Source organism: Sciurus vulgaris (genome assembly GCF_902686455.1).
Source record: "Sciurus vulgaris genome assembly, chromosome: 5".
In the NCBI taxonomy this organism is placed as follows: Eukaryota; Metazoa; Chordata; class Mammalia; order Rodentia; family Sciuridae; genus Sciurus; species Sciurus vulgaris.
Window position 1 is genome coordinate 68,921,693 of NC_136465.1, and position 14,206 is coordinate 68,935,898.

Genomic DNA, 14,206 nt, shown 5'->3' on the forward strand with positions numbered 1-14,206 from the left:
TTCATGGGGGTGACCATTGAGGCACCAGTGAAGAACTCCATGGAAAGGAAAAGGCTAAAGATGCTGGAGAGGCAATGAGTACTTGTAGGAAGAAATCTCTTAAGAAGAGGGTAATGTTTACTTCAAGACACAGTTGGAGACACTGAATGAACACAGAGGAGGAATACCTCTACCTGGCATCTGGAGTCCTGGCTTTTAGTCCCCGTCAGCCACCAGCTAGCCCTGTGGACTCAGCTAAAGCACTCTGCTCCGAGTATGAGCACTTTCCTCTGGAAACAGGCTGGATGGACCATTGCTTTCAGCACACCCAGGAAGGACTGACACCACCTGCAGGGTCTGCTTTCATTTCTCTGACAAGTTGGTGTTCCCTGAAAAATCTCACATGAATAAAGTTCCACAGATGATAAATTACACACCAGAGGTCCATGTGGCAGCAAAGATTCCTTCTAGCCCTGAGAGCCTAAGGTTCTATAAAGATTATAGAATCAGAAACAGGCTCTGATGAAGAGGGTTGGTGAGGGGGTCTCCACCAAATAGTCTCCACCATCTCATCACAGAGTGGGGGTTATGTGTTGTAGGACCTAAGGACAGTGTAGAAGATTCAAACTTGTGAGTTGTGGAGGGATCACTAAGACATTACTGAGTCGCACCAAAGTCATGGTGAAGACAAACATCATCAATACAGAGTTGGCTTCACAGAACAATTCCACGTATTTTTGGCAGACTTGGTAGCCTACAAACACTAGAGACAGAGAGGGGTGAACCAGGTTGGGAGTTTAGCCACTCAGATTCAGCCAAAGGCCAGGCAGTGTGGGACTGGCCTTGCATTGAGGGTGATATGGATGTGAAGCTGAACACAAGAAATCTGACATCAGCCTAAAAGCCTTGGAAGAGGTTGAACAATGGGGCAAAGACAGGTTGGTGTGAAAGGGCAGGAGAGAGAAAGGAGATGTGGTGTTACTGAATTCAGCATCCAGTATTTGAAGCAATGCTCTAAGGGCATAAGGTCCAAGGTGTGCACCTTCTAGTAATAATAGCTGTGCTGGTGACAAAGTTGTGGAGTTAAGGAGGCTGAGTCAGAGTTCCATCCATGTGGATGACGTGTATGTGCCATCTGACTTAAGTTAAAGGCAAACTGGAGGCAATTCAGGGAAATAGTATTTCACACAGCAGGTAGTAAACATATGGTGCTCATTATTCAAAGAAAGTGAGAGAATCTGGAAATATAAATCGCTCTAGAGAAGTTCAAATAGTTGTCAAATAATGACAAATGCAAATTGAGTAACTAAGCTCAGAGTAGGGTGGAGAAAAATGCTTGGGATTTGCCTCTAATTTTAAGCCTCAAAACCAGAGATGAAAATCATGGTCTCCTAGTAGGTTTTTCTAAGAGGCCTGAACAGAGCAAGTATCTTGGATTAAATGGACTACAGTTTCTATCCAGTGAAGTACTGGTCTCATGTGTAAGTTACTGACTTCCTCTACCTCTTTATTCGTCACAAATCCATTGAAAACACGAGGTTGGAGATACTCCTCACTAGACTATTAAAGATGGAGAGATCAACAAGTCTTCTAAGCACATCACCTATCCCTCTGGAGTTTGGAGAAGCTGGAGTCTTCTACTGTTCAGAGGACTGTTTGGAACCTGGGGAGACAGTAAGAGGCAGCCTTGCCACAGGGATACCAGCCTAGGGTGTGGAGTGGCACAGAGATTCCAGGGCACCCACAGCCCCTAGCTCAGTTACCCACACAAAGAAAGCAGCTGTTGAAACACCCAGCCCATGGCTATCACGCAGGAGGCAGAATACTGCCAAGCAGTGGGGTCCCTCTCTTTTCATGCACTGGGGTTCCATGTTTAACTGCCCTCTGAACAGAGGGAGTACAGAGTAATCAAGGCCCTTAGACTTTCATAGAGTTCTAAGTCCAACTCTTCAAGAGCTGAAGTTTTCCTTCATGTTCAGACAAATGCCCCTTGAGCAGTACCCTCCCCTTCCTCAGCACAGGTGCATGAGTAACCTGGGGCTTAGTGTTTCTACTGATCAATTATAAAATGTGCCAGTTTATAAAAAGGGTAAAGGTTACAGACTCACAATCCCCTGAAAGTGAGAAGGAAACTTACAGGGAGGGCAAGTGGTCTGCATTTGCACACATGCCAGAGACACCTCAGAGACCCTTCTGCAGGAAAGCCAGGGTCAGATTTGGAAAGAGAGTCTTAAGGCTGATGGCCCTGGTCACACACTGACTTTTATTTAATAGCAAGGAGAGGCAGCTGCCTAAAAGCAAGCCTGGGAAAGATGCTCAAGGTCCCAAGCTCAGCATGGAGACAACAGTGCCCTGCATTCCCCATTACCCTATTAGCAGCTGGAAAACATTTGTTTCCCCTATTAAACTGTGGCTCTAAATGAAAATGCTGCCCTTGGCTCCTGGTCTCCCTTCCATTCCTTTGCTAACATGTGATTAAACCCTCCAGTCCTAGCAGGCAGTCTTTGGGGTGGGAAAACATTATTAGCTAATGGTTCCAAGCAATAAAGGCATTTGACTCTGATTCTCAGTGCCCCAGAGATATAATTATCTCACGCACGATGACTTTGCCACCTGTCACATCTTCTGGTTTAATTTTTGTTAATAAAAACTAAGGAGAGGGATTGGTGTTTTCTTGTGATGTGACCTAGCTCACTTTGTGCCAGGGTGGGACAGCACCAACTTGCAGCTATAGCCTTCCAAACTCCCCTCTTCTGTTTTCTCTCCACATGATTGCTCCTTGTCTCCTACCACTGTCTCCATCTCTTTGTCTTTCATTTGCACCATCTTTCTGTTTGTCCATCTGAGTGTAAGTCCACCTACAGTCTTGCTGTTGTTCACTCCCTTCTCTTAGCATCAAGCTAAGCTGACATGTGCCTTCGAAGTTTTGGCCATAAATGCCTACATTGTCCTTCCTTCATATTCTCATTCATCACCCCCCTCCTGCCCCTCTGCCTCTCCTTCTCCTCTCTTCCATGCTGCTTATTTACGATCTCTCTCTTGCATTCTTCTCCCTGCCTCCTGTCTCCTCCGAGTGACCCCTGGACTCTTTTTCTTTGTCATCTCCTTCAGGATCCCACTTTTCAATAGAACTCCCCTCATATGATCTTTCAAGGCAGCCATCACAGCATACCTACTCTGTGCTTCTGTCCAAATTGCCCCAGTCTTCAGTGCTGCACATGACTATCAGCATTCTGGATTTATCCTCAGAAGTCATGGCTATTCACATATGGTCTTACAGCTGCTGAATAGGTTCATAGAGGCCTGTCCACCTCAAGCTGGCTTGTTTTCTGGTCTTTACTTCATAACCCAACTTTGGCAGGTCTTCTGGCAAACACTGGTGAGGTCTGTGCCGATGTGTCCTGCCTGTGATTTTTCTGTTGGGGGCGGGTTTCTTCCATGTGCAGGAGAGGCTTCCTGTCCTCTGTCGCTTTTCTTTTGTTAGGAAGTGGTAGCTCTTCCTAACCTTTCCTCATGGAACTTACTGGGCAGATCGTGATGATCTGAGGACATGGTACTCTCCTTTTCCAGGGAGGATCATCTGTACTTAGAAGACACTAGTGTCATCTGGGTCAGCCCTCAGTCTCCACACACAAATGCCCCAAATAGTGTTCTTTCTTTCAAATTATAATTCACACCCACACATCCTTCCAGTGCCCATATAGAGTTACCTGGGGACACCAAACTTCTCTGTGATTATAGAATATCCTCTGCATGGAAAAAAGTGAGTGTATGTCCTTTGGTAATGTTTCCTTTGTCTCTTTCAGCCACCGGATCTCAAAATCGAAGTTCAGGTGAGTGAGAAACATACTGTGATTCCTTCCTTCTGCCCACCAGCTTAGTCCTCAGCTACCATTTTGGGTGGTCCAAGATAACCACTGCCAGTTGGCAGGTATGGGCAAGAGGTATTTTTCTAAGGGGTAATGTTTTCTTTTTGGGGGGTTATCAAGAAAAGGCTCATGGATCAGATCAGGCAAATAATTCAGGGTTGGGATTTGTTGAATGCTCTGGGACAGTTGAGTACTGCTGTCCCTGAGAGGTTGAGCTCAAATGTGTCTCTCTCCCTTATAAGATGAAGCCCAGTTAAAATAAACACCTGAGCACTTGCTACTCTCTTGACCTACTTTATGTTATGAAATATGGTGAGATGTGAACTTTGAGAATTGTGAAAAGCAAGGAGAATTATGAATCTGGTCTGAATCACTGTTCTTAACAATATCAGAACCTTCCAGAGGACCCATGGTCTTCAGGCTGTGATCTCTCTTTTGACTTCACCCTCTGTATTCCTTGGCAAACACCCTTTGTTTGATCACATACAACTTCTTGCAGATATCCAAGTGTTCTCTGTCCTCTTACACATTAAGACCTTTGCATAATTTTTTCCTCCACCTAAATCACCTGTCCATATCCTCAGCTGTAAAACTCAGACTTTGGTTAAGAACCATCAAGGTTACTGCATCTGTGACCCTCTCCACACTCCCAGAGGAGACTGCCTCACCTTCCCCCATTCTCACAGTGCTTTGCAGATGCCTCTAGCACCACGTTTACCAGTTACTGGCTCAGAGACCTGTTGCTCCTCTGGGCCCTGTCTGCATGCCTCAGAGCTATTATTTCCTGAGAGTCTAACTCAGTGCCTGTCCCATGTGTGCTGAATGGATGGACATGTGCAGTGAGAATGCAAACTGACTCCTGCAAATATTACATGGACCAAAATTATTCATCCTTATTTTTCACAACCTAATCTTGCTTCCCTAGCATCACCTACTATGTAGCAGGAGTGCCAGTGATGCTAAGTTAAAGGCAGCTGGGTGAGTGTAGCCTAGTTCCCTGAAATCACATGTGTAGTCACCCACATTTCCTTTGACCCAGCTCCTCTCTAGGGCAGATCTGGATGCATGGGGGCAAGAGGATTCCAGATCCCGAAACTGGTCTTGGTGAGGACTCATCTTGAGTCCTCTGGGTCCTTGCTTGCTCTGCTTCATGAGGCTAGTCTGAGCTGCTCTAAGCTGGCACCCACTGAGGTTGGGCAGGTTCATCTGGTTTGAGCATCTACCTGTGGAGGACACACCCCATCCTGTTGGATCCAGCCTTGAAGTCACCACCTCCATCCTTTGACCCCTAGCTCTATTGCTCCACTGCCTTAAACACCTGCACACCTCATCTGAGTTCACAGATACTTCACGGTCCCTCAAACTCCATGAATGTTCTATGGAGAGCCAGAAGCACTGTAGCAAGTCCTTTACACACCTGAGTCCTAGTCAGATAGAGCTCTAAGCCAAAGGCCAACATTCTCCATGCAGAGCCTACCCACCAGCCCTAATGTCCTTGGGCCTCCCCCTGCCTTCTCAGTGTTTGGAAAACAAACCCCTTTATCTTTCTGGGTCTCAGTATCCAGGGGTAAGATTTAGTGAGGACTCTGGTGTCACACTCTCTGCTCCCCTTCTGACAACTTCTCTTTCCCATGTGCTACTGAGACTGAAAAATGCAGGTTCTCCTCCACTCCCTCTTTCTCTAAAATTAAGACCTCCTTTATTTAGAAATCTAAGGTCAACTCTATTGAATCTGACTGACTCTTATTACATGAAGGAGTGCTCCAAATATTTTTTAAAAATCCTTTCTCAATAACGCATGGATTTTCCCTGCTTTATCTCCAGCATGAGGAGCAGTTGCTGAGTCATAAGAAGGACCTAATAAATCTTTGCTGAGTGAATGAATGAATGATGCCTAAATAAGGCAAGCGATTTGACCCTCTTTCAAACAAAATAGCTAATTCGATAGCCAAAGTTGAGCAAGCATATTGTGCTCTTAACAGTTCCAAAGCCCCCACACAGTAAGAGTAAAGGGTTAAAGAATATTTCTAAAATGTCATTGTTATTACATGCAAATAAGTAGATCATGAATGAATGACTGAATCATGAATTAATGAATTAATGAATAATGAATGAATGTGATCTGGAGGATAGAAAGAAGGTTAAATATTTCAGTGGACTCTCTGGGAATAATTTTGTTAATCCAATGGTCTAGCATGTAACACGTGCTTTTGAAAAAGAGGGAATCTCTGCTCTACTTTGAGGCTTTGCTCAGTCTGCTTTCTACCAGCCCTGATCCCTGAAGGATTTGTCCCTCTGTGACCACATTCTTAACACAAGTGAAATGCAGAGAAAGGACTCCATATTCCCATGTGACCTATTACTGGTAGCTTGGTACAGTCATTAAGCCTACCTGTAGACAAGGACACTGAGGCTTAGAGAGGCCCAGGGTCACACAGCTTACAGATGGCCATGTGAGTTCTGATGCATGAGCCCACATCAGAGGTTTCTGTGTCATCCTTCTAGTCAGGTCTGCCTAGAAATACTAAACTCTGTCCCCACACAGCTTATTATATCCTGGGTATGAAGTGGATTGTGCTAGAGGTGTGATAAGGCAAGCTGCAGAGGAGATTTAAACATGCTTTTGCAGTAGCTATGTTTAAAAAGTATGAGGAAACAGGAGGAATTTGTCTTAATACCTTTTATTTAAACCAGGAGTGTATCCAAAACATTATTATTTCAACATGTAATTAATTCAACACATTTTTAGTGAGAAAGTTCACATTCCTTTTTTTTATGCTAAGCCTTTGAAATCCAGTGTGTATTTTACATTTACTGCACTTTTCTGTTTGAATTGGCCACATTTCAAGTACACAATAGACACATGTTGCTAGTGTCCACTGCCGCAGACAATGTGACCCTAGAAGTTCTGAGTAAATATCAATGGGCAGTCACCTAATTTAGGTTCAGAAGCCTCTTGATGGTGTCCAGTTGGGGAATAGCAGAGGCCAGCAATAGATTGGAAATGCCTCCAAAATTATCAGTGTCTTAAATAGTTCTCTTGGTTGGGTGGAAGAATTTAGCAGTGACATAGAACTTGATCTTCAAACTGGCCTGGTCCACATGCAAGACTGAATGATACAAAGTCTAAAAAGTCACGGTTTATTTAAAAGAATTATTAGAACTGGGCTTTTAGGGAAAATTTGGCAAATTAGCAGACTTAAAATATTAAGGCATTACTAGAGTATTCCCTTGGTAATCCAGGTTTCCACTGAAAGGAACTAGATAAATAAAGAATGAGCAACATGTGGGGCTTACAGTTCAGCCAAGGATGCAAACAGATCTGGAACAATCATGATTCAGTCTTTTGCAACCTGGTGGTGTGCTTCAGATGATCTGTTGGAGTTCTGGACCTCAACTCTGCAGAATTCTGAAGTGAACCTCATGGGTTTCTAACATTGAGGACTGTGTTGCCCTGTCTCCAGGGTTCCCTGTACTTCTGCCATGCCATAAGCAACAAGGCACAAACCCAAATTTGCCCCAATCTCTGTCCATTTTGAAGTTATTAATTCATAGAAGAATTCAAAGTAATGATTTCCTCTGCTGTCCATTCTCCTTCTTGATAAAGAAAAGATGGGAACTTACTCTGGCCACTAGAGAGAGCCTGACATGTTCATTATTTTCATGTCATCAGCTCTTCTAGATGGCTGTCAGCAATTACATGCTGAGAAACTGTTTTTGGAGTATTGAACTCTCCTCACTCCACCCTGTTCCCTGGGTCACAGGGGCTCAGTGACAAGGCTTAAGCCTTGTCTTCCTCAGGGAATTAGTAGATCTATGTTGTCTCTGCAGCTCATGTGATCTGTCTGCTGAATGTCCCTCTATGTGGGATAGATTGTGCTAAGTACTTAGGTGTCTGTAACAAAGTGTAAGCACTGTCCCTTCCTCTTATGGTTCTTTCACTCTCATTGTATAGGCAAGAACCATACACATATAAGCTAACTAACAATACAAGGTCATGGCAAGTTATTTCCTCTGGCAAACTCCTGGCTCCTCCACAGCTGGCTAGGATGTGCTTTATGTGCTTCAGTGGCATGTTTGCAGAGTTCCCCAGCACATGGCATGCTGTGTTGCCTCCTCACTTACTACTCTGTCTCCTTCATGGGTTTCATGCAGATGTAGACTGTGTCTACAGTATTAACTATTGAGTATCTAATCTATAGTAAGTGTTTAATAAACATTTCTTGCATAAGTGAGTGAGGCAGACAAGTGATACAGGGGTGCCAAGGCTGGGAAGACTAGAAGTTCATCATGAGAAGCTAAGTCTCAAGTTGAGCCTTAAAGGATGGGCAGGGCCTAGAGGATGGAGACAGCAGGTGGAAGCCCTGGGAGAGTGTTCTATGTGGCTGGAGAGCAGGAGTGAGGCCCAGTACTGGGAGAAGGCAAGGTAAGCCAGGGTCGAGGGAGCAGAGTGCAACAGTATGGATGTCTAGAGAGGGAGCTTCAACATGTTCTCATCCATCCTTTTCTCCTGTGTCTACATAGGGAGCTTCTATTTCTCTACTAAATGACTTGCAGTTAATGCAAAAGGAACATGAATAGCAGGCAAATTTCTCCTCCCTATTTTATCATTTAATTTCTATAACCTCCATGCATATGTAAACACACAAATAAATTTACACATTTAATAAACCATTACATTTATTATACAGTAAGAAGTGTTGCCAGGAAACCAGTTGTCAAGCAAAGCTATATTTTGAAGAGTGGGAGGTGTATAATTATCTTTAAATACTTTCTCTGGATAGTAATTACCCCCACCCCCTCCCCAGCCCTAATCCACGTGACTCTCCTGAACAGCTCTGCGCAGGAGCAACCTGATTTAATGGGACTGGGGCAAAGCAGTTCCAGATCCATGTGACAAGTCTGACCTTATAACACCCCACAGCTGCTACCCAGAAACTAGAGAAAAGAGGGGCTTTGTGGAGTTCCTAGTATTAAACTAACTCCAAGTCAGTTTCAACATACTATAAAAGAAAGCAAACTTGATTGATTTGGACTCTGAATAACAGTTATCTCTGAGTTTTGTATTATGAAATTGTGTCTATTTAAAACATATTCTTTGCAAATATAATGTAAGCTATTTAAGATTAAATATGACTTGGTCCCCAAAATTCACTTTATAGGAAAAAAAATTACCAAATTTCTCTGTAATATTAATAATCATAATTGCCAAAAGATCAGAGTTATGCCCTGGCATGCTAGCACTTCTCAGTATCAAAATCTGGCAAATTACAGTGAAACTCACCCTTCAATGAGTCCCAATGCCTGGGACTCATTGTCCCATACCTTTGTCCCTCTCTATATCCTCACTATTATCCAAGGTGGTTGGTCTAGAGGTTGCAAGAAAGTGCATTGGAGGCTAATTTTCTCAAGATGTTTCTTCTCTCTAGTGTAGCAGGTAAGTGCCCCCTTACCTGCTAGGCTGGCTGCTCACTAGAGATGGTGTTCAACCACCCTGGTTAATTTTTCCCTCCCTTACCTGTTGGTACTGCTTTCAACACTACTGTCAACTCAGTGTCTTTTCCCTTAATAAAGCTTCTGTGTTCATCACCTCCAACCCAGACAACTGGAAGAGCATTCCTCATACCATCCCTGAAGAAGTCAACGGTGTAGTTGTTTCAGTTGGACATTTGGTTTTCTGAAAAAGTCCTCGGCATGGCTTTCTGCAGTCTCCCTCCTAACACATCTTCAGCATCCCATCCTTCATTCCTGGGTGCATTGTAGGCGCTTATTAACTACATCATCTACTGAGTTAGTTATGTAGCTATATGTTGTCAGTGAATGAAGAGGATGAAACCAAGAATAGGTTGTAAGCCCCTGTGTCACAGAATCATAAATGGAAAAGTGTCTTTGGGACCATCCAACCTCACGCTTCTCAATCATAGTTACATGTTAGAACCAGCCGGAGAACTTGTAAAAAATGCCAGTGGTGTATGGGGACTATTTAAAAATACCCGGCTCCAAGAAAATCAAATTCAACTGATTTGTTGTTGGAATCTGGGTACTAGGGGTGTCAGATGGGTTTTAAAGCTTCTCCAGGTAATCCTAGGTATAGCTGCGTTTGAGAATCACTGACAAAGGCCCCTATTCAAGAGATTGGGAACACTATATGGACCAAAAATGAACATCAAGGGATCTGTGTACTGCATGAACTTTTATGTAAATGTGTGTGCATGGGTGTGTGTCCATTTTCAAACAGAGGATCTAAATATTCATCACATTCCCACAAGATTCCATGGCTCCATAAAAGCCAAGAGCCTCTGATGCAGATAATCCTTGCTCTGAATGGTTAGGCTGCATAAAGTAAGGACCATGATACCAGGCTGGGGAGAAAGCCAAGCCTGGCTCTCACTCCTAGAACACTGGTCAACCTGCTCAAATTCCACGGCCCATAGTTTTCTCTTCTACAATAGGAGAATAATGCCTGCTTTGCAGAGTTATTTAAAGAATTGCAGAGAAGTCTGAGAAGCACTTAAGATGGTATTGGGCATATTGGTGGTTTCGTTAATGGTAACCTTTACTAGTCCTATCACTATCACCACCAACCACTATTACTAATTCCTCTTGATATTTGCAATACTGTTTATAATAATGCCATTATTTTTTAAAAAAGTCACTTTGATTTATGGAGCACCTCAGCTTTGGTCTAGATGCCTTACATGGCATTTTATCCATGCCCACAACAGCACTGTGAGGTGGCCCTATCCCCATCTCACAGATGAGAAACCAAAGCTTAGAGAAGTTCAAGGGCATTCTCAGGGTCTCACAACTAAGCAGTGAGCCCAGGAACTTGATGGAGATCTTTTCTCCTTGCCACCAGGCTCTTCTACTCTAGTAAGACTACACCAGTTAAGAGTGAACAGAAGCCACTGTGGTATGCTTTACAGTGACAGAAATCTGGATTTCACAGCCAGCCCCATCCTTCTCTCCTTGCCCCCTTTCCAGTCGCTACTGGCGGAGATGGAATCGATTCTGCAGAAGAAAGTGCCGTGCTGCAGTCAAGTCTAATGTCTTCTACTGGCTTGTGATCTTCCTGGTGTTTCTCAATACACTCACCATTGCCTCAGAGCATTACAACCAGCCTCACTGGCTCACAGAAGTGCAAGGTGAGCCACAGCCCCTGGCTCTATCCCAGTTGAATCTTGCTAACTCAGTCCTGTGTCCTGAGGTAGTCACAGGCAAAAGGTTGATAGCAAGTGCCCTGCTGGAGACACCAAGACCTGGCAGCTCACATGCCACATAGTCAAATGCACAACCCTGTTATAAACAGACATAGCTCGCCTGACTAGGCCCATACCATCTGCCTGCCCTCACAGTCCCTGTTGGGCTTGGGTGACAAAGACACAAGCTGCAGCTTGCTTAACTCTCTGACACCCTCAGCAGCCAACTTCCAGGAGTGGATTTTGAATTCATCTGGCCTTACTACAGCCTCCAGGTGGCCTCACCCAGAAGAGATGAGGATGGGCAAGAGGAAAATAGCACCTGAACCCAAGGAACTGTCCCCAAAGACTGTTTAGGACTCATCACCCTGTTCTGGACCACTAGAAGGGGGTCCACCATGCAGCATCTTTCCTGGGAAGGGAGCTGCATTCCAGAATCCTGGGAGGCAATTAGTCTAGTGGTTGAAAGGTCATACTTGGACAGCCAGACTTCCACATTTGGCTGGTTGACTTGGGCAGATTACCGGACTCTGAACTTCCTTCCTCATCTCTAGGAAATGGGCTTGATAATTAGAATTCCAAGTCTCACAGAATATACTGTGAAGGGTAAACAGGATAATGCATGCAAAGCCTTTGATGCGTGATAGATGTTCAATAAATGTTTATTATGATTTAAATAGGTATCCCTTTCCTGTTGGATTTGCCCTAATTGTTTGTTCTGAAAGGCGTGGGTGGGAGAAGTGTTAAGGGAGTAAGGGAGTGCTGGGTCTTTTTTCTCCAGATGTGATAATTACTATTTTTGTTCTCCTCTTCCCTCTCTGCTCCCCTCTCACCTGCTGCTTGGACCCCACTTCTCTCCTGAAACTGCCAGACACGGCCAATAAGGCCCTATTGGCCCTTTTCACTGCAGAGATGCTCCTGAAGATGTACAGCCTGGGCCTACAGGCCTACTTTGTGTCCCTCTTCAATCGGTTTGACTGTTTCATCGTGTGTGGGGGCATCTTAGAGACCATCCTAGTGGAGACCAAGATCATGTCTCCCTTGGGCATCTCTGTGCTGAGATGTGTCCGGCTACTGAGGATATTTAAAATCACAAGGTATGTGATGCTTCAGTTTCCCTTGGAAATAGGGCTTTGGGAGAAGTCTTCCAGAAGGCAGGGGATATAGGCAGGCCTGGGTGGAAGAATAGCTGCTGTTTCTGGGAGAGTCTAACTTCAGCTCCTATGCAACAGAGAGGAGCTTTGGGTCATTTGGGTGGCATATTGTTTATAAATCTCGTAGGTTGCTAACACCAGAGGCTCAACTTAGTGTCTCAAGCAAGTCAGTGATTCAGTCACATAAGAAGCCCAAAAGGGGGCCACTAAGGTGACTGGGACCCAGTCTCCTCTGACATTTCCTTCATCAGCTTTATGCAGATTCCACCACTAGGTCACAAGATGGCTTCTGAAGACTGAGCCATCATGTTCAAATTCAAGGCAGAAAGTAAAAATAGGGGCAAAAGGGAGAACCCAATCCCTTCCTTACACCCAAGAATCTCTCCCAGACTCACCAATTAGGAAGGATAATGTTAAAAAATAATTAACAGGCATTGGGGAGGATATGCAGAAACTGGAACCATTGTGTACTGTGGGAGGGAGTGTGAAATGGTGTAGCCACTGTATGGCAGTTCCTCAAATTTTTAAAAGGGGAATTACCATATGATCCAGTAATTCCTCCTTCAGGTATATACCCAATAGCATTGAAATCAGAATCATGAAAATATATTTGAATATCCATGTTTATAGCACAATTAGTCACAAGAGCTAGAAGGTCCTTGCACACCAAGTGTCCATCAACATTTGGTTAAACAAAATATGGTGTATTCCTACAATGGAATATCACTCAACCTTAAAAAGGAAGAAAATTCTGCAATGTGGTGCACAGTGGATAAACACTGAAGACAACATATTAAGTGAGATAAGTCAGTCATAGACAAATGCTGCATGACCCCACTTACATGGAGTAGTCAAACCATAGAGGCAGACAGTGGAAGAGTGAGTGCAAGGGCGGGGTACGGAAGGGAACGGAAAGTGGGTACAAAGTTTTTTTTTTACAAGATGAAAAGTTCTAGAGATGGTAGTGGTGTTGACACAACATTATGAGTGTATTTAATACCCCTGAAACATACACTTAAAAATGGTTTAGATGATCGTTTTTGTGTTATACACGTTTTAGCACAATTTTTAAAGTTAGAGATAAACATCTCTCCCAGAAATCTCACCAAGGGTTTCTGTTCTCTTTGGCCACCACAACTGTTAGGAAGGCTGAGAAATGGAGTGTTTTAATCAGATGTGGGCTGCTGCAAATCCAGTGGAGATTTGTTAACTGTAGAGCAAGGTGATGGGTGTGGTGGCACAGGTGGCTTTCATCCCTCTCCCACACGCTGAGCCCCTCCACCCAGAGACTGAAGTCTCCCTCACTCTCCAGGGCAGGTGTGATTCTCATGAAGAGGTTGGGACAGGGGGACAGGAGTGGGCAGCCTACTCCAAGACAGTTTTCGGCTGTGCTGTGGTCCATCTGGAGAGGTGAAACCAACTCATTGGATCACAACCATCATTTTAAATAACTGTACTGACATATAGTTCCTATGCCATGTAGTCACCCTTTCAAATGTATCATTCAGAGGGTTTTGGTCTGTTCACAGAGTTTGCAACCATCGCCACATTCTGGTCTCAGGACATGTCCATCACTCCTCATTTCTCTTGCCTTCCTTCCCAGCCCTAGACAACCACTAATACTTTAGGTCTCTGTAGATTTGCCTGTTGTGAACTATTCATATAAATCATGTATTACGTGGTCTTCCATGACTGTTTTCTTTCACTTAGTGTAATATTTTCAGGGTTCATTCAGGTTGTAGCATGTATAAGATTTTTTTATTGCTGAATAATATTCCATTGTATGGATATATCGCATTGTGCTTATTCATACATCAGTGATGAGATTCAGTTTGTTAGCATGTTTGGCTACTATGATAATGTTGCTGTGAACAGTCATATTCAAGGCTTTGAATAAATTGTATGTTTTCATTTCTCTTGGATATGTATACTGAGGAATGAAGTTTCTATGTCATTTGATAACTCTGTGATTAAGATTTTAGGATACTGTCAAGCTGTTTTCCAG

The 14,206-nt window shown here is 43.9% G+C and overlaps 1 protein-coding gene across 21 annotated transcripts in view; it reads left to right on the forward strand.

Annotated features, from left to right (window-relative positions):
- CACNA1C (calcium voltage-gated channel subunit alpha1 C) overlaps positions 1-14,206 on the forward strand; it is a 724,379-nt gene that overhangs the window by 592,248 nt on the left and 117,925 nt on the right. For all 21 annotated transcript variants that reach the window (XM_079140298.1, XM_079140296.1, XM_079140300.1 and 18 more), the window contains 3 exons: positions 3,786-3,812; positions 10,833-10,993; positions 11,919-12,144. In XM_079140298.1, coding sequence (XP_078996424.1) covers positions 3,786-3,812; positions 10,833-10,993; positions 11,919-12,144 — 414 coding nt within the window. The remainder of the gene's footprint in view (positions 1-3,785; positions 3,813-10,832; positions 10,994-11,918; positions 12,145-14,206) is intronic.